The sequence below is a fragment of the Podarcis tiliguerta genome, assembly GCF_965153285.1.
Source record: "Podarcis tiliguerta genome assembly, chromosome: 13".
NCBI classification, from domain to species: Eukaryota; Metazoa; Chordata; class Lepidosauria; order Squamata; family Lacertidae; genus Podarcis; species Podarcis tiliguerta.
The window spans coordinates 48,470,419-48,490,426 of NC_139546.1; the positions used below are offsets into that span (position 1 = coordinate 48,470,419).

The window sequence follows — 20,008 nt, forward strand, 5'->3', positions numbered from 1 at the left end:
TCCTGAGAATTTAAAGGAAGAGACTCTCTCCACACAGCCCTCCCCAATGTACAGCGGAGCTAATTCTCTCTTCCTCCGAAAGTCCAACACCATCTCCTTTGTCTTACTGATATTAAGGTGCAAGTTGTTCCCTAGGCACCTTGTAGATATTTTTTGGACCTCCCTTCTATACGCTGAATCATCTCCACCTGTTATTAAACCTATTATGGTGGTGTCATCTGCAAACTTAATAATTGCAGTAGACGGATCAGATGATACACAATCGTATGTATACAATGAATACTGGTAGGGACTTAGCACACATCCCTGTGGTGTGCCAGTGCTGATTTTTAAGGAATTAGATGTTACACATCCAATCCTCACTGTTTGTGTCCGATCTATCAGAAAGAATGTTTGAAGCTTTCTTATTCCAGGAACTTAGGCTGGGTACAGACTTATACCTTCAAATCACATTCCTTCCTTCCATGAATTCAGGGCGCTGTAGTTTGCTAAGGGTTTCCTCAGGTTTGTGACTCTGAGAGAGGTGAACGGAATAATTTGAGGCAGATCGTCTGGGATTTCTCAGTCAGGGACATGCAAGCCATGGATAATGCGAAGAGAGGAATGAAATGAGAAGTGAAATTAGGAAGTGGAGAAAGATTGCCAGCCTTGCCTCTTTTCCCATGAAAAAGGCATTGGCTTCAAGGACACTTTTTTCAAGCCCTCCCTCTGCTTCTCCTCCACGTCACCACTTCTTGCTCTTTACGTGTCACAGAGCTGCCCCCAAAAAACCAGTTTCCAAAAATAAGCACAAAAGAGAAAGTGAGGACCACAAGCCAGCATGAGGACTGTTTCATTCTGTGTGATGCTGTGCAAAATAGCTGCGCCTCCATCCGGTGTGACGCTGTGTGTATTGTGCTTGAGAAGTGTAAATGAGTGTTTGTGTTTTTCAAAGATCTTTTGTCATCCCCCATTGACTTTAAAAAGCCCCAGCTTCCCTATGTTCCCTATAGTAGGTGCTAACGTGCTCAGCATTTTATCAGTTACCTAATTTCTCTCAACTTATACATCTGCATTTGAGAGTGGCCATGACAGCTTCTGCAGAGCAGCTCAGTGCTGCAAGGCATGCTGGGAACTCTTCTTGAGGCCACCCTGGTGGTCAGCCCCGTTTGACACCAGCGGCGCACCCAGAATGCTCAGCAACGCCACTGTGTTTCTTCTCAGTGGGTTTGGATAGAAGATTACTATTGCAGATGCATCAGCTCAGTGTTGCTGCTGAAGCTGCTTCTTCTAAACCCCATCCTTGAAGCATGGAGCAAATTGGCCGTCTCTTTGTCCTCCTGGGTAAGACCCTTTTCTTCTCCCCTCCAACCCCACTCTTTTCCTTCTTCTGGAGCCTCCTATCTACACTTCCCTTCCTAGTTTCCACTGTCTGTGTTTACTCAAATCTCCTGCCTCTGTTCTCTGTTTCCAGGTGTGTCTTTAGGGAGGGATGAGCAGTCTCAGGCAAATCATTCACAGCATCCACACAATGTCACTGGCATGGAAAAGTTGGCTGTTTTTAACCTTTACCTTTCCTGCAAAAAAACCAAAATAAAATCATAACCTCCAGAAATGCTTCAGAATAGTGGGTATTACTTTGGGAGAAAAAAAATGTGTATGAGGTTATTTAGAAGTCCAGATTATGAAACTTAAAACGATGCCAAAAACGTTATATATAAATATCTAACCATCACATTTTTCTCCTCTGTTGTTTTTCAGCCTCATTTTCGGCTCTTTCCTGGATGACGGCCCTTGCAGGTAATCCAATTAATATAACTTCAAGTACTGAGTGGTTGGGAGATACTGTTTGTTCTTACCTGGGGGGAAAGAGTGCAGAAGAACTCTTCCTGTCTTCACTGAGTAACGAGGTTGTGCTGTCCATCACTGGTGAGAAATGTACTCATCGTGACAGAATTGCATGCATTGATAGAAATGCATGAATTGATGTAGCAATGGGGCAGGACAGTGGCCACGCAGACCATGGGGAGGCGGGTAGTCGGTGTTGCAGCAGGAGTAGGTGACACGGAAAGGGTTGTTGGAGTAGCTGATTCTGTAATCCTTCTAAAGTCCTATTTCCTTTTCTCATTAATCTGCTTGCTTATTGAGGGGGAGAGAGATTATTGGTCTACAACTCCCATCAGTCATCCACCAAGCAGCTTGATGGGTGTTGCAGTTCAACAACATCTGGCAACCCATGGTTCAAACATGCTTGTTTAGGTGAGCTTTTCTCGAGAAATTATGTTTGTCAAAAATCGAAAGGTTTTGCTGAAAAGTTCCACCAGTTAATGGAATAGAATTATTGGAATGCTGTTCAGGTGATTATGATAGTGACCCCAAGGAAGTAGATTGTGAAAATCTGTGTGTAGCATTTGTTTAATGCAGGACTGAGGAGGACGAAGGCATTCTTTTTTTTTTTTTAATAATATTTATTAGAAGCTTAAAAATTACAGAAGAAAAAGCAAGAACAAAAAAGAAAGGAAAAAAGAATAAAGAATACAAATCAATACATAAAAAGAAAACAAAAAACACAGTACATCAAAACACAAACAGAAACAAAAACAATTAAAAACACATCCAATATTTATCATTATCTTTCATTAACTTATTTCCTCGACCTCCTCACACCTCCCTTTTTTGTATTCCAGTTATTAACTATATCAGCAAATCCTTTCCATCTTTTACTGCTTTCTGTCATTTAATTATCTTAATTTATTTTAACCTTATCTTACCATCAAAACCTTAAAATTTATTTATACATAACTCTTTATAATGTTTCTACTAAAGCCATGTAATTTCATTCCAACATTTCCTAACATTCATTAATTTTACAATGTTTCTCTAAATAATTTATTTTTTATTTCCCCCCCCTAGTCTTCTTCCACCGTCTCTTCTCCCTGGTCTCGGATTCTGTCAGTCCTTTCTATCAGTTCCATATAGTCCATCAACCTGGTGATCTTCTATCCGAGGCTCTTAACTCTTTTCCATGTCCCTTCTGCAGATCTTCTTCATATTTATGCATACACTTTGCTTTATCTTCTGCTGAACTTGTTCTTAGTTTCCTTTCTTTGGCACAGAGGATCGGATCTCGGGGGAACTCCAACTTAACAATTCCTTTATTCATTCTCGACAGGTCAGCCCATACTCCATTGTCAGAACTAAAGTCCAAAAGGTGTTTCAAAGCATGTTTCAAAGTCCCTTCGAGGCTAAAGGCCTCCACAACTCCAAACTCCCCCTGTCCCAAGTCCAAATCCCGAAGTCCAGAACATCCCTTCATAAGGGAATCTATCCAACTTTCCTTCTCCAATCCAAGCGGGGCTCCATCTCTCCAAATCTGACTTTCAAATTCAATCACACAAGGCATCAGCTTATATTCATCAAATTGCCTCTGTGAAGATGAGGCCTCCACTTGTATTATTTGAGGTTCAAAAGCAGCTTTTTCCTTTGTCTTCTCCACAGCTTGCCATGTCAAAATGAATCCTTTATTGCATTAGCAAACTGCCATAGCAAAATAAGACAATACAAAAAAGAAAAAAGACAAACTAGAGACAAGCAACCCAGCAAAATTCAGGTGTTTTGGCTGGCGTAGTGACATTTAAGTTACCCGAAGACAATAATGCAAAGATATAATAGCCAGCGCCCAAAAACTAGTATGCGGGTATATATAAAGCACAAAATGGCCCCAGAACAGACTCAGCATATTGAGTTAAAAGTAATAAAAGATTAAAACGGGTCCAGGTCTAGGGCACGCTACCCTGTCAGAGTAGCCCTGAGTTTCAGAGCCTGCACTATGAATATTGCCACCCCACGTGAGATTTGGGGATTTGCGTCCACAAGAAGCGATTTCAAACAGTCTTCCTTAGATGTAATGGTGGACGGGATCAAAAGGAGGAGCTTAGATCTTATTGGCTCATAAATAGGGCAGTAGAAAAAGAAATGTATGAAGTCCTCTACTTCATTCATTGTGCATGGACATAGACGCTGGGTAATAGGGGTCTTAGAATAAATCCCCTGCAGGAAGGCCGTGGGTATAGAATGGAAGCGGGCCATAGTAAACGCTCTTCTCAAGTTGGGCTCCGTCAGGTCTATCAAGTAGTTGGCAAGTGATCTTACCACTTTCACTTTAGGGAGCCACATGGAGAGGCGAGCTGAGGTGGACTGTGCCCGGTCCATGGCCTCGTCTCTTGTAAGAATCCAGGCCCGGATTTTATGTTTGTCCCAAGAGGACAGCGAGTCAAGATTTGGGAGAGAGTAGCGTGCAGTAATAGTCACCATGGCCTTGGACCATTTATTGCTTTGAGAACACGTTAAAAAGGCTTGCCTGGCTAGTAGGGGACCTGGGGCATTGATTAATTTACAATAAAAGCTAATAATTCTAATGTGGGCTCTCGCAACAATGGAGGGGAGGCCCAGTTCTGTTCTTAACTGTGCTGCAACCGAGCCCTTGGGGAGACCCAGTATCTTCCGTGCAAAAGAGTTTTGTAGAATCTCCAGCCGTTGTAGTGTTTTTAAATTCCACCCCCAGATTTCAACCCCATACAATAACATCGGGAGGACTTTGCTGATAAATGCTTTTCTGATTGGTGGAACCAGCTGGCCGCCTTTTGCATAGTAGAATTTCTCCAAGGCTTTGTTTTTTGTCCCAAATTATCAATTTTAGTAATCATCACATCCGTCTTCTCATGGAGCTGTTCCAGTAAAGCACTTATCTTGCAAAATGCATTCACTAGGGCTTCTTATTTTGACATTCTTGTCCAAGGTCACTCTATTTCTCAGGGTCTTTAATCTCTACAGCTGGAAAATTCCCCAATTCCACTACTGCAGCAGTTTCAAAAGCTCCCTCTAGAGGAAACAATTTCTATTTGTATCTGTCCTTTTAAACACAGATCCAGCAACAAAGTTAATTTTCAATTTTCAGTTACTTTTGCTCCTTTTTAAATGCAGAGGAAAACAATGGAAACAATGTATTTCTCTTATTTATCTATCTGTCAACATATGTTTTATTCACAGTCAATGAACTTTCCCAACCGTCAGTCTTACTGGCAGCCCGGTCCCAGGTTCAGAACAGTGGAAATTTATCTCTCTTCACTCTCTCTCCTGCAGGCTTAAACAGTCCAAAATTTCCCCCCTCTTCTCCTGCTTCCAAGGGGGGTTTAGTATTTTTAAATGATGAAAATTTAATCCTTTACAAAAGGCTTTTCCCAGACTTTAGCTTGCAACGTCTTTGCTTTGATCTATTTACAAAGAGGAAGGCGGACTTCCTGTTTAGAGCCTTCCAGTTTCAGTGCCAAATTACGATGTTTACAAATCCAATTTTCTGTTCTACTCACGAGTAGTTGTTTAAAGTCCAATTGTCCACAGGAAAAAGTCAGCGCTCTCTGGCAACAGCAATTTGGCTTCACTCCGTGAAAGAAGCAGTCGATTCAAAGCACCACGCCACTCACCCCACGTCGCTCCGGATCCCCGAAACCGGGTTTCCCCGCGAGTAGGGGAGGCGCAAAAGGTGCCAGCCGAATCCCAGGTCCACAGGCTTCTCCCGCCTGTGGTTTTTAGTGGGTCTCCGCCTCGCTGTGGCGGTCCAGACCCTGATTTCCACGGAGCGGGTTCCTCCAGATTAGAGGAAATACGCCATTGCCGGAGGTGCTAGCCCGGAAGTTAGGACCAAGGCATTCTTGGCACTAAACAAGCATACCTTGAACCAACAACTCATTTAAAGGCTGAAAGAATGGCTACTTCTGGAAAATACTGATATTTTGGATCTAGAAGGATTTAATAATGCTTTTGGCTGGCATGCTTATTTATGGTATGAGAAGGTTAAAGTGCATAGAATGTTTAAGATCCACATTGTAAGGAAAGCATTGTTTAATGTCTGGATAAGGTATAAAGATCTACTTGAGAGTAAAACCCCAAGGTGGTTGTCACCAATGGAAGCGAAGGCTTTTAAAAAGCTTAAAATGGAGGCCAAATGGCCAAAATATTGGGAGATTTTAGAGCAAGAAGGAGACAGATTGAAATTGCAGAGTTTTGAGAAGCTAAAAAATAAAGTGTGTGACTGGCTTCACTATCAAATAATGGAGGCATACAAACTAGATAGGAAAGTTGGCTTCCAGGTGGAAAAATCAAAATTGGAAACAGAATTGTTAGAGTCCAAAACTAAGACTTTGTCAAGAATGTATAACTTGCTGTTGAAATGGAATACGCAGGATGAAACAGTGAAATCTGCTATGATTAAATGGGCACAGGATGTTGGACATAATATAATGATGGCTGACTGGGAATAGTTATGGACCACTGGTATGAAATTCACGGCATGTAGTGCCTTAAGAGAGAATATTATGAAAATGATATATAGGTGGTACATGACACCAGTCAAGCTAGCAAAAATTTATAAGTTGCCTGATAATAAATGTTGGAAATGTAAAGAAACAGAAGGTACATTCTTTCACCTTTGGTGGACGTGCCCAAGGATTAAGACCTTTTGGGAAATGATCTATAATGAAATGAAAAAGGTATTTAAATATACTTTCCTCAAGAAACCAGAGGCCTTTCTCCTGGGCATGGTCGGCCAATTGGTGCCAAGAAAGGATAGAACTTTTTTTATGTATGCCACAACAGCAGCAAGAATACTAATTGCGCAGTATTGGAAGACACAAGAATTACCCACCGTGGAAGAATGGCAGATGAAGGTGATAGACTATATGGAACTGGCAGAAATGACCGGCAGAATCCGAGACCAGGGAGAAGATCAGGTGGAAGAAGATTGGAAGAAATTCAAGGACTATTTACAGAAACATTGTAAAATTAATGAATGTTAGAATGATGCTGGATTTCAGCTAAGTGGCTTACAGTAAAAAAGCTATGAAGTTTATGGAAAAATAGTGGTAAAAGAGAGGGAAGGGTAAAGCCAAAATATTAAGATAAGAATTGAGATGAAAGTAAATGAGGGAAAGGATTTGCTGATCGAACAATGGAAATGGAATACAAAGGAGGGAGGTACGGGGAAGTTCAGGAAAAAAGCTAATGCAATATTTCTTTTGAAAGATGAAGTTGTTTTTAACTGTTGTTATTTTGTGTGTTTATTCTTTTTTTATATGTTAATGCGTTTTTTCTTTATTGTATTTTTTCCTTTTTTTCTTTGTTTCTTTATGTCTTGTTTATATTATACCATGAAAATTTAATAAATATTAAATTTAAAAAAATAAAAATAAAAAATTCATCGATGAGGGAGTACAGGAGAATAGCTCAAGGAAGGGGCTGAATGGCATTTCCCCCTTGCACTTCTTCCCTTTCCCCAATGCAGTTCCGCCTCCACCAGCTCCAGAGCTGTCCATCATCCCTCCAAGACAGACCTTTCTCCAGGGACAACGGATCACGATGAAATGCTCCCCTCCGGAAGGGCAGCTGGCAGCCAAGTTCTTATTTTATGAAATGAAGGCAGATCGTGGGTGGACTAAACTCCAAGAAGACTTCAATAATACCCTGGAAATCACTGCAGAATTTCAGGAAACAAAGAAATCATTTGTCTGTGCCTACTTGGAAGAAAACAGTGCAGGACAACTGTCTGAATGGAGTAACCGCATTGAGGTTTCCATCCCTGGTGAGTAAAGTTTGGCTAGCTCATTAACTGAAGACTCAAAAAGTTCTCTCCGTCTTCCTAAAGGCAATCCAGAAATTCTGGCATATTTATGTGGGTTGCTACTTTTTTTTTTACTTGTGCAAAGAAATCATATACTACTTATTCCAAAGAAATTCTAAGCAATGTAGATAGTAAAGTTAACAATAAAACACAGATAAAATTGTTTTTTTATCTTAATGAGGGGAAAGGGTTTCTGTCTGTTTCTAAACTTAAGCCAGTTGGCTGCCACTGTTTTCTCACAATAAATGTTGGCAATATTGATTTTACGGAGGTTATAGAGATTGCTAATGATGTTTCTCTGCATTCTCGCAAAACTTCAATTCCCCGCGTTCTTCAGGGAGGATCTATGCTATTTAAACTGGGTGTTGTTTTTTAATTTAATCCCCTGAAGGTTGTGTGATATCATTAGGATGTCCAGATCTCTGGGAAGGATTTCAAAAGTAAATGTTTTTGCTGAACTTGACCTGCTGTTCCACTCCATTAATGAGAGTTCTAAAAGAATTCATGTCTATTAAAGGTGTTTAATCATGGAAGATTGGAAGATACTAATTCCAGTCTGGGTTCAAGCCTGGTTTTTGGACTAAATTGGCCTTGGTCACCCTAATGGGTGATCTTCAGTGAGCGAGGGACAGGGGGAATGAAACTGTGTTAATCCTACTGAATCCCTACTGAAACTCTACATATCGCCTGCAAAGCTCCATCTGGTTGGGGCTGCAGAGATCCTTTTCCATTCCTACCTACAGAATGCTCTCCCTGCTGAGATTAGACAGGCAGAAACCGTAGGGTGAATTGAATACCTAGCCCTTCAGCCTTCGCTGGCCATTGTGATGATTTTATTCAAGGTTGGATTTAGGTTTGATGAGGCCCTCAGCTACTGAAGGTAACAGGGCCTTTTATATGTCCAGCTGTCCTTTGTCAACAACAAATTGTTGCTGTTTTTTGGTTGAATATATACTATATGGTAATTTATGGACCTAATAGGTATCTAAAGCCATTTGCACATGTAGAATGTAGGCACCCTATATATAGAAATGAGCAAACCAGTGATATTTTAGGGAGCAGGCTAGCAGGCGGGACCCATTGCTTACATCCTAGGAGCCTACACAACACAAAACACAGTTGCTGTATGTAGGTTTTATTTTCTTTGTTTTTTGTCTTATATTTTGGAAATGTACATCCAGGTTGTTGTTTTTCCTTTAATTTTTTTTGGGGGGCCCAAGAGAGTGGGGCCCTAAGCTATAGCTTGTTTAGCTTATACGCAAATCCAGCCCTGATTTTATTGATTATTTTTCAGAGATTTGTTCTCTCCTATTATTTGTTATTATGTAGACTACTTGGGTATTTATTTCTGCAAATGAGAAGCGGGGTAGAAATCCTTTAATGAAATGGAAGGAAACATACAGCATGTGTCAGTCTTAGAAAGGAAATTGTGAGAAAACAGAAAACCTTTCCCTTTTACGTTGTTCCCTAAATCTTTGGATGCTTCTCTCCCTCTGCTTCCTGTGGAACCCAGCATCCCTCCCACCTGCTGAACTTTTTCAGCAACCACTGGAACCTGTTTACAGTCCAGGAGAACGGGTTACCTTGACCTGTTCAGCTCCTGAGGAAATGGGCATGGCAGGATTCAACTTCTACAAGGAACAACACGATCAGAACTACAAGGTGCTGCCAGATCAAGGAAGCGGCCCCTATGCAGCATTCCCTGTGAATAAAAATACTGCTGGAATATACAAATGCCTATACTGGGTGCAGAATTCAGGACAGATGATCCAGTCCCCAATGAGCTCCCCAGTCTCTGTAGTCATGACAGGTGAGAGCGTTTCTTCTGCATGCTGATGGAGGAGATCCAAAAGGTCTCCGTGTCTAGCAGGGAGTGGGGAACATGGGAAATGTCAACTTGGTTATTTTACAAGGTGACAGATTCACAGTCTCTGGACAACATTCACCCCCCCCCCTTCTCCAAAGTCATGGACAGCTCAGAAAGTAGCAGAAAAGAAAGCGCAGAGGGTGCAAGCTCAGATTACAAGGTGTAGACGTGATGTAGATTAATAGGCAGGGGGTGGATTCCTTAATTGGGCGCACCGCCATTTCTAGGAGAGATGTGTTCTTTATTCCCTAGCTGTGATTATTAAAGTTTCTAACTGGTAAGAAGACTCATTTTCCTTTGTTCTGCTTATCTACTGCCACGGGGGAATAAGCCAATTTCCTGAAGCCTGACATGAGTGGTCTGTTAGAGATTCCAAGACCCCGCCAGAGCCACAGATTCCAAGGTTTACTGGAGGGTTTATTGTTAAAATAATTTAACCAGTAAGATGGTTATGCTCCAAATTCCTGAAACAGAGGTGTTTAACAGAGATTATTATTCCTTTCTCTGTGCTCCTTCTACTCCCTTCTCAGAACACCCTCGTCCCCCAGTCTTAACTGTTTCGCCAGAAAAGGATAGCTACAGAAGAGAAGAGTCCATAAAACTTAGATGTTCAGCTTATGAAAGCCGTGATGTATCAAAGATCCAGTTTTTCAAGGACAAGAGACAACTTCAACTCATCAATGTCCCCTCCTCTCTGAACACCTTCACACACATACAACTGCTTCTTCCTCAAGATGGTGGAGATTACTCCTGCAAGTACCACATTGTGGTATCAGGGCGAGAGTTCCCATCCAGAGAGAGCAACTCCATCAGGATTTTGGTGTGGGGTGAGGAGACCTTTCTTTGTAATATGGGTCTCTTGGAGGGGGAAATGGGAAGGTGGACTGAGGTTGGGGGACTGAGGTTCCTTGGGCAGGCAAGGAATAGGGGGAATAATTTTGTTAGTAGAATATGTACAGTGGTACCTCGGGTTAAGTACTTAATTCGTTCCAGAGATCCATTCTTAACCTGAAACTGTTCTTAACCTGAAGCACCACTTTAGCCAATGGGGGCCTCCTGCCACCGCCGCGCCGCCGGAGCACTATTTCTGTTCTCATCCTGAAGCAAGGTTCTTAACCTGAGGTACTATTTCTGGGTTAGCGGAGTCTGTAACCTGAAGCATATGTAACCCGAGGTACCACTGTACAGAATTCTAAGATCACCCGTAATTTCATAGTCCTTCCAAACTCCACTTTTCTTCTATTATTTATCAGCTTGCTTGTTTCCAGTCTGCCTTTGAAACACATTGCGCCTTCCAGGACAACATCGAAGGAAACAAAGGCAGGGTGCCTGCCCCGAGGATCATACAAGGGATGTCGTCACATGGGGATCCCTTCTGACCTTGGGATTCTCTTTGATTCTCTCTGCAGATGAACCACTTTCCACAATGCCTCCACTGTCCAGCCCTGACCAGGCTGTTCTGAGTTTTGCTGCCACAACCAGGCCCCCTAGAAAGTCAACACTGGCAACTTCATCAACCAGCTCTTCTCGCTATGTCGCAAGAAGACCCTCAACACGCACGAAGCTCCTTGCATCAAGCACCTCCTGGTCCAGCTCTTTGCAGTTGAGTCTGCAAACCAGCAGCACCAATGCTCAGGAGAGCAGGAAATCATCCACCTGCTGTGATCCCAAATCAACCACAGACCAAAAGAAGGACAATTCAGAAAAAGGTACGCCCCTCTCATGACCCTCTCTCTCTCTCTCTCTCTCTCTCTCTCTCTCTTTTATATTTGTATAAAATTGTGATTGTATAGGTAATAAGCCCCCCTGAGTGCTGCAGTTGCACTAGAAGGGAGCAAAATGTCTAAATAAATAAATAAATAAATAAATAAATAAATAAATAAATAAGGGTTGCACTGTAAATAACCCACCTGATTCAGCTCAGTGCGAAATATTATTTTCACCCTACGAAAATAAATGGAAGCAGTGCTACTGCTGCCTGATTTGTTTGCTTTTGTACCGTTATTATTTTTGTCTGGTCGTATTGTTTCATATCTGATGGTAAAGGTAAAGGTAAAGGTACCCCTGCCCGTACGGGCCAGTCTTGCCAGACTCTAGGGTTGTGCACTCATCTCACTCTAGAGGCCGGGGGCCAGCGCTGTCTGCAGACACTTCCGGGTCACGTGGCCAGTGTGACAAGCTGCATCTAGCGAGCCAGAGCAGCACACGGAACACCGTTTACCTTCCCGCTGGTAAGCGGTCCCTATTTATCTACTTGCACCCGGAGGTGCTTTCGAACTGCTAGGTTGGCAGGCGCTGGGACCGAATGATGGGAGTGCACCCCGCCGCGGGGATTCGAACCACTGACCATGCGATCGGCAAGTCCTAGGCGCTGAGGTTTTACCCACAGCACCACCCGCGTCCCATTATATCTGATGGTACTGTATTGTTATTTTATCATGAGTGGCTGTGTTTTAGGAATGTTATGATGCTGCCATGCTTCTGTTTGAGAGGGTCGACCTGAAAGGCAGCCTATAACTACAGAATATGGATGGTTGGAAAGAATAATATATAGAAAGGGACAATCAATTCAGAGAACAAGGAGGGAAGAAGAAGGGTGGAAGTTAGAATGGCCAAAGAGGGGAATATGTGGAGCAGCAAAGTTCATAGATACTAGCCAAGTCTTTGTATTGTAACAATTGACTATTTCTCTGACCAATAACCCCATTCTGATCGACTGCAATTTTCTTGCAGGTTCAGATCCTTGTCTTCTCTCACTAGCCATTAGATGCGGCACCTGCGGATGTCTCCTCCTCCTGGTGTTTGCTGTCTCTATTTATAGGAGGAAGCACAAAGGTATTTGGCAAGGCAGGGGAAGCTGAGCCTGGGGAGATGGACATCCCAGGAAGAATGCAGATGTGGGTGGAAATAACACCTGGTAGAATCGTCACAGCCAGAATTATCACTAACTGCTTATGCACAGCATGCCTTCTTCATTTTTTTTTTTTTTTGACAAAGTAATAATCATAAATGAATAATAATAAGAAGAAGAGTTTGGATTTGATATCCCGCTTTATCACTACCCTAAGGAGTCTCAAAGCAGCTCACATTCTCCATTCCCTTCCTCCCCCACAACAAGCACTCTGTGAGGTGAGTGGGTCTGAGAGACTTCAGAGAAGTGTGACTAGCCCAAGGTCACCCAGCAGCTGCATGTGGAGGAGCGGAGACTCAAACCCAGTTCCCCAGATTGCAAGACTACCGCTCTTAACCACTACACCACACTGGCTGAAAATGTGCACCCCACCACTAAGATCATTTCATTGCAACTATCCAACCTTCTAAAATTTCAACACCTCTTGTGATGGTTTGACCCTTTTCCATTTTAACAGTACAAATTCCGCAAACACCCTCCATATCTCCTCAAAATAATTTCTCCTGCGTATTCCCCGTCTTACCTTAATGACACATGTTAATTTATCAATCATAACTATATTCCACACCTCTTTATCCCATTCTTCCATTTTATATTCTGCTTTCCCCTTGCATTTCCTAGCTATAATAATTTGTGTAGCTGTCAATAAATTTGTGAGCAAGTTCTTCCTAGCCTGCGAAACTTCCACCCCATCGTAAATTGATAATAATGCTACCTCTGGACTTTCGATCAGCTTTAACCCAGTGATTTCTGTTATCTCCTTAAATGCCCTTTCCCAGAAAAATTGTACATATTTACATCCCCACCACACGTGAACATAATTCCCGGTTTCCTGGCATCCCCTCCAACATAGCACCGAATATTCCTTGTTTATTTGATTTAATCTGACTGGTGCTAAATACCATCTCCAAACAAATTTATAATAATTTTCTTTTACTCTTATGACAACATTTTCAATGTTTCTCCCATATCCCCCCCCCCAACTGTGACTATCTGCCATGTTGTCTCCTTTTCCCACACCTCTTTTAATTGATCTTCTTCATCCTCCATCTATAAATTTCACTGGTTCCCCTTTTTATAACTGTATTTTCTTCTCTATCTCTCCTTTTTATAACTCCCCCCAAATTTTTTGTATATTCTTTGCAGTTCTTGTTTTCCCTTAACCCCTTCTTTGTGCGTCGCTCCAGTTGTATACAGTATACAACAACAACAACCAAGTTATTTTACTTCCTGTTAGAGCTCCTCTTATTTGTTCTTTGCTTCTGCCTTCTTCATGTTTGTCCTCATCTCTTCAACAGCAGCCAGACACACCAAAACCTGCATTTGCAGGAGAAGCTATTTCCATCAGTATTTTTTATCAGGAGAAACCTCGCCTGATCCGTTTCTGTGTGTCAGGTTGCAGTTAGAAGCACAGAAGCAGGGTTATAAAAGGGAGCAGCCCCATCTACGGTATTTGCCCAGGACAGAGATCTGAAATTGTTTGCAATGCCCTCTTCATGGGGCTGCCATTGAAAACTGTTCAAACCTTCTGTGGTTTGAAAAGACAGTGGCTTATAAAGAGCACATCCTGTCAGCCTTTCTAAGACCTTTGCAGACTCTCGGATTGTTTCCGATTCAAAATGGTGGCCTCTTGGCCTTCAGAGCCCCAAACAACAGCCATCCTTTAATTCCCCCCTTTATTAAGAATTACACACAATGAACTACATTGTTCTGTTGTAAAAGAAAAAATCTTCACAATAAGAGGCTAGAAAAGGAGAAAAAAAGAAAAAGAAGAGAAAAGAAAGAATAAAGAAAAAATTAAACAAAAATCTTATGAAAAACGTACAAGAAATGCAAACCATCATTGACATTATTATAAACATATATTTCCAGTAAGAAATCCTTTTATCTTCAGCTTATTGATTTCTCCTTGCCATTCTTACTTTCTTATCTATACCTGATCTCTGGTTTTATTCCTTGATTTATTTGATGACTTCCTTCTACCACTATGCGGTTTCTAGTTTCTCATATCTTAAAATTTCTGCATCCATTTTCATTCAGTGGAGAACTATTCTCTTATCTCTGTGGAATTTAGTCTATTCTCAGCCAAGTGTCATCACTGGAACCATGTTGCATCATGTAATTTTTAAAAACATCCCATTCTTTTTTTTTTTTATCCTATCTCCCGAATAGTTTCTTATGAATTCTGTTAATTTCGCTAATTCAAGATATTCACATAGCTTTAGGTGCCATTCTTCTTTTGTCGGTATTACATTACTTTTCCAATACTTTGCTATAAGAATCCTGGCAGCCGTAGAAGCATAAAGAAAAACTCTTTTATTAGCTTTTGGGATATTTGTTGTAAAAATACCTAATAAAAATAATTTTGTTTTTTTAGGAAGTGTATAGTTTAACATTTTCTTTAATTTTTCATATATTGTGTCCCAAAATATTATGTTGGTGGTATAGTGGTGAGCATAGCTGCTTCCATCCTTGAAATTTCACCCACTTTTCTGTGTGTTGCAGACTGTTCCCTAGCCAAGCAATGTAAAGTTCAGCATTCTAGAGGATATTGGGTCTTACATGCTCTAAATGTGGGAACCCCTGGTGTCCTGTCTTTGTGTCTCCTCCTTCGCTTAAGAGTCACACACATTCACAAACTTTTTTTTCTTTTCTCAGATAAGAGAGCGATCACAGCAAGGTGAGTGAGTATGAAAACTCGGTGGCCGGCAATCGCCGGCAGCTGTCAGAAGCAGCTTCCTCCAGGCTGTTAGACATGGCACTGCGGTTTGTGTGGCCCGTCATCGGAGGAGTCGGGGCTGCTGTGTGCTTAAAAACAGAAGCAGGGACATGCAGTCAGGAGTGACAAGAGGCTGCAAGGGCGTGGCTGCCAAAAAAGCCACATTTCTGCAAGAAGATAAAAAGAGCTCTTTAGCACAAGGCAAAGGGGATTCATTTGGCCCAGCCTCCATTTTCCAACTGTAGCCAGCCAGATGCCTCTGGGAAGCCCACCAGGCGGCCATTCCTAATTTCTGCTCCCCTGATTTTCAGAGATAGAATCATAGAATTGGAAGGGACCGTAAGGATCATCTAGTTCAGGCACCCCCAAACTCTGCCCTCCAGATGTTTTGGGACTACAACTTCCATCATCCCTAGCTAACAGGACCAGGGGTCAGGGATGATGGGATTTGTAGTCCCAAAACATCTGGAGGGCCGAGTTTGGGGGTGCCTGATGTAGTCCAACCCCTGCAATGCAGGAATATACAGCTGCCCCATAAGGGGATTGAACCTGCAACCTTGGGATCATCAGCACCACGCTCTAACCAACTGAGCTACCCAGGAAGAAGGACTGAAAGGACAAGTTTGGGGGTTGCAGATAAGGAGGGGGAAATACATTTAAATTTTTTTATTAAATTGTCCAGTAGCACCTTAAGGACCAACTAAGTTTGTTCTTGATATGAGCTTTCGTGTGCATGCACACTTCTTCAGATACACAGAAACAGTAGTCACCAGACCTTTATATATAGTGAGAGGGTGGGGAGGGGTATTACTCAGAAGGGTGGTGGGAATGGGTGATTGGCTGATAGTGGTAAACAGTCGACACCTATCAGCCAATCACCCAATCCCACCACCCTTCTGAGTAATACCCCTCCCTTTCTCACTATATATAAGGGTCTGGTGACTTCTGTTTCAGTGTATCTGAAGAAGTGTGCATGCACATGAAAGCTCATATCAAGAACAAACTTAGTTGGTCTCCAAGGTGCTACTGGACAATTTTTAAAAATATATTTCTACTGCGTCAGACCAACACCGCTACCTACCTGAATCAGGAGGGGGAAATGATTGGCATGTCGGAGAGAAGGGAAGATGTCTGTAAGGGATGGGGTGGCTGGGACAGGGACAGAGCCAATGGACAGGGAAAGTTGGGGGCAGAAGTGGCGAAGGGAGCAGAGCAGGATTCCAGGTTGCCGGAGGCTGGGCTAGATGACCCTTGGGGGTCCCTGTAATTCTTTGATTCTATGATTCTAATGTCTATTCTGGACCCAGGAGGGCAGGCAGCTCCTCAGACAGATGCTTTGATGGCAGTTTGGACTTTTCACAAGAGGGGGATTAATCATTGAGTTACTTGGCCGTTCACCTTTGCCATGAGCTGCTGTGTGTATTCTCTGTGTAAGAAACTGGGACGGAAACTGTGGAAAGATTTAAAAAAATAAAATAGTTTAGTGAGGTTATTTCCCCCTCCATTCATGGCTGGGATTGGGAGATTCTTTCTGTCTTTCATATTGAAACCATCACGACTTCATCCATGAAACATTTGACAATACAATAACTGGCTCCCCGCCCCCGCTTCCAATTTCTATATAAGGAAATAGAAACTGAGATACGGAATTGGCTGCTACAGGATGTGGCTTAGATGCCTTTTGGAAATAGGTATATTCGTGAAGAATATTCTGCCAAAACATTTTAGTCATGACAGCTAAGTAGATCTTCATTATACAGAAGCAGTCTACCTCTGAATTGCTGTGCACTGGGGATAAGCAAAAGAGGATGGCCTGTTTGTGAGTTGCCCAGGTGTGTCCAGCTGGTTGCTGTCAAAAGTGGATGATGCAAACCTTCAATTTGCTCCCAACAGCCTTGGAGGGATCACCATTCTTTAAACATGTCCCTCAATTTCCTTCTCCTTTTCAGGACTCAGATGCCTTTTACTGCCTTGCTGCCCCCTGCTCTGCCTCAGCCCCCAATATTGCAATCATGGATGGAGAGTGGAGCCAAACCGGCCGAAGACCAGGAGGAAGGTCTCTACAACAACATTCCCCTTCAGGGCAAGAAGAGAGCAGAACGAAGCAGAGATTCTGAAGAAGAATGAGCCATCGGGGAGATTAAAATATTCAGATGGGAATTTACAACCAGGGAGATGGGGTGGAAGGGGTCAGGGAAGAGGGCAGTGTTCTGCCTTCCCCTGCCTAGTCCAGCATACGGCGTGGCTTACCTTCTGCAGCACTTTCCTCAAGAGCAGGGGTCAGCAAACTTTTTCAGCAGGGGGCCGGTCCACTGTCCCTCAGACCATAGCTGTCAAGCGTCCCTTATTTGGCGGGACAGTCCCTTATTCCAGCTCCATGTCCCGCTACTGTCCCTTATTGATGATGTCCCTTAAATAAGCTACTGAAGGCAATGGGGCCCTTTCTATGTCCAGCTGTCCTTTGTCAAAAACAAATTGTTGCTGGTTTTTTGTGTTGAATATATGCTATAAAGTAATTTATGGACCTAATAGGTATCTAAAGCCATTTGCATGCAACAAAATATGTACTTTATCAAAGTAATTGTTGATCCCTTATTTTGGCTGCTGATCCCATATTTTCAAATCTGTAAGTTGACAGGTATGCCTCAGACCTTGTGGGGGGGCTGGACTATATTTTGAAGGAAAAAATATGAACGAATTCCTCTGCCCCACAAATAACCCAGAGACGCATTTTAAATAAAAGCACACATTCTACTCATGCAAAAACACACTGAATCCCGGATTGTCCGCAGGCCAGGTTTAGAAGGCGATTGGGCCGGATCCGGCCCCCGGGCCTTAGTTTGCCTACCCATGCTCAAGAGTTAGTCTGTCTAAAATACTTTGCCCCATTGTACAATCTCAATATTTTGATCTTGGATTTTTTTTTGTTGTATGTTTATATTTTTAAAAATCAAATAAAAAATATATACAATGTGACCTGTTTGGGTATTTTCTTGGTAATTAAAGAAATCTTTCAAATAAATAAGTAAATCAAAACTTTTTTTTTTGTTTTAGTCTCATTTTCTCTTCTTTCTTGTATGGTGTCTGTCAGGGAACTGCCATCGGAGTGGGAGGCGGAGAAGAGGCTCCAGGACGATGGTGGAGAGGGTCCCAGTAGGGGGAGAGGTAGCCCATCCGCTGGGGAAGGAAATCAGCGTAACACCAGTGGAGAAGGGGGGCAGATGGGGGAATCGGAGAGGTGGCTCCAGGACTCTTCGCCAGAGACCAGCGGAGAGGGGACGAGTACTCCGTTGCCCACACCCACTTTGCACAGAACACATCCGCACAGGCAAAGGGGGAGGAGACTGGGCGTCAAAGAGCTTCTATGGTGGAAGAGGTTTAAGAAATGCCCACTGACGGATTCTGCCAGCGACTGAGGCAGCCACGGAACTTGAGGCTGTCCAGACAGCAAGGGTTCAACCAGGCAACCTAGCCAGGAGTAACGGCAACTTACGCACGAGCAACCCCTAGAACCATTACAGTGTCCTTTGGAGGTAAGATGAAAACTGATGCATCCCTGAAGCCAATCTTTTCCCCTGAAAGTATTCCCGCGCGAGACAGAAAGACAGCATGCACACATGGGCGTAGCCAGGATTTTTGTTAGGAGCAGGGAGGGACTATGTTGGGGGGGGGGGCAGAACGGATGTGATTGGTCAGTTAGTTAATTATTTCTATTGTTTTACTTGCTCGGGTGTCAAACAGTTCATTAAATAGCTCTGCATCACCCAGCTTTCTCTTGATCTGTTCAGAAGATCATGCAAGATCTTAAAGCAGAACTAAGTTCCATTCAGGAACAGTCCTTTGCACAGTGAACAGTATTGTTCACTCGATAAAAATGAAAGCTAAAGTAAAGGGCAGTAAGGACTTGCAGACTGAAAAGGAAAGCGTAATGATAAGAGGAAAAACTGATAATGAATGCCCCCCCCAAAAAACTCCAATTGACAATTATAGGCAAAGAATCATTGCTTTGTGAACTGAAATCATCACAAGCAGTACAAGGGTCTGATATTTAAGCAGGACACTCTCAATTACAGTCCCAGAAACCCTTTAAACCATGGATAGGCTAACTAAGGCCTGGGGGCCTGATCCGGCCCAATCGCCTTCTAAACCCGGCCCACGGACGGTCAGGGAATCGGCGTGTTTTTACATGAGTAGAATGTGTGCTTTTATTTAAAATGCATCTCTGGGTTATTTGTGGGGCATAGGAATTCGTTCATATTTTTTCCTTCAAAATATAGTCAGGTTAGGTAATTCTGTCTCTATAATTCCCAAAAGAAAAGCCTCTGTTTTTCTTTTTAACAAAGGTTGTTATAAACACCCTGTTCATTTCATTATGTATCATTTTCCTATTCTCTGTACTAGAATCTCTCTGTCTCTGTCTCTCTGTCTCACTCCTTTTCTCCTCTCCTTCCAATCACCCGATCTTCCTTTGGCTATCCGTCTATGCAGGTGAAGTTGAGTTCTGCTCTTCCCTTCTCCCATCCGGCTGCACATTGTTCCATTTGGGTTGCTTCAAGAAGTTTGACCGCAGAGAAAAACAGGTGATGGCACAGCAAGATCAGATGTGATTAGCAGTTCCTAGATGGAGCTGGATAACGCTTGTGGTTATGGCTAAAGCCTATAGGCCGAGTTCCGCACACAGCTCAGGGTGTGTGTCTACACAATGTTCAGGAGTCGAAGGTGTGATGTTGTGCTTCCTGTCTTTAGTCTTTGCTTTGAGAAGACAGACTTTGGCAAGGCCGGTTCATTGTCTCTCTTGGGACAGAAACCAGAGAGAAGGTGGATCTTGGGCTCCAGCCGTGGTGGTTCTTCCAGGGA

The 20,008-nt window shown here is 42.7% G+C and overlaps 1 protein-coding gene across 1 annotated transcript; it reads left to right on the forward strand.

Annotated features, from left to right (window-relative positions):
- Positions 1 to 20,008, forward strand: LOC310662972 (uncharacterized protein). The gene is made up of 9 exons (XM_083410420.1): positions 1 to 504; positions 1,741 to 1,779; positions 7,319 to 7,615; positions 9,168 to 9,464; positions 10,052 to 10,348; positions 10,931 to 11,230; positions 12,255 to 12,356; positions 15,091 to 15,112; positions 19,640 to 20,008. Exons 1-9 carry the CDS (start codon positions 342 to 344, stop codon positions 19,641 to 19,643), a joined length of 1,521 nt encoding a protein of 506 aa, XP_083266546.1. The 5' UTR covers positions 1 to 341; the 3' UTR covers positions 19,644 to 20,008.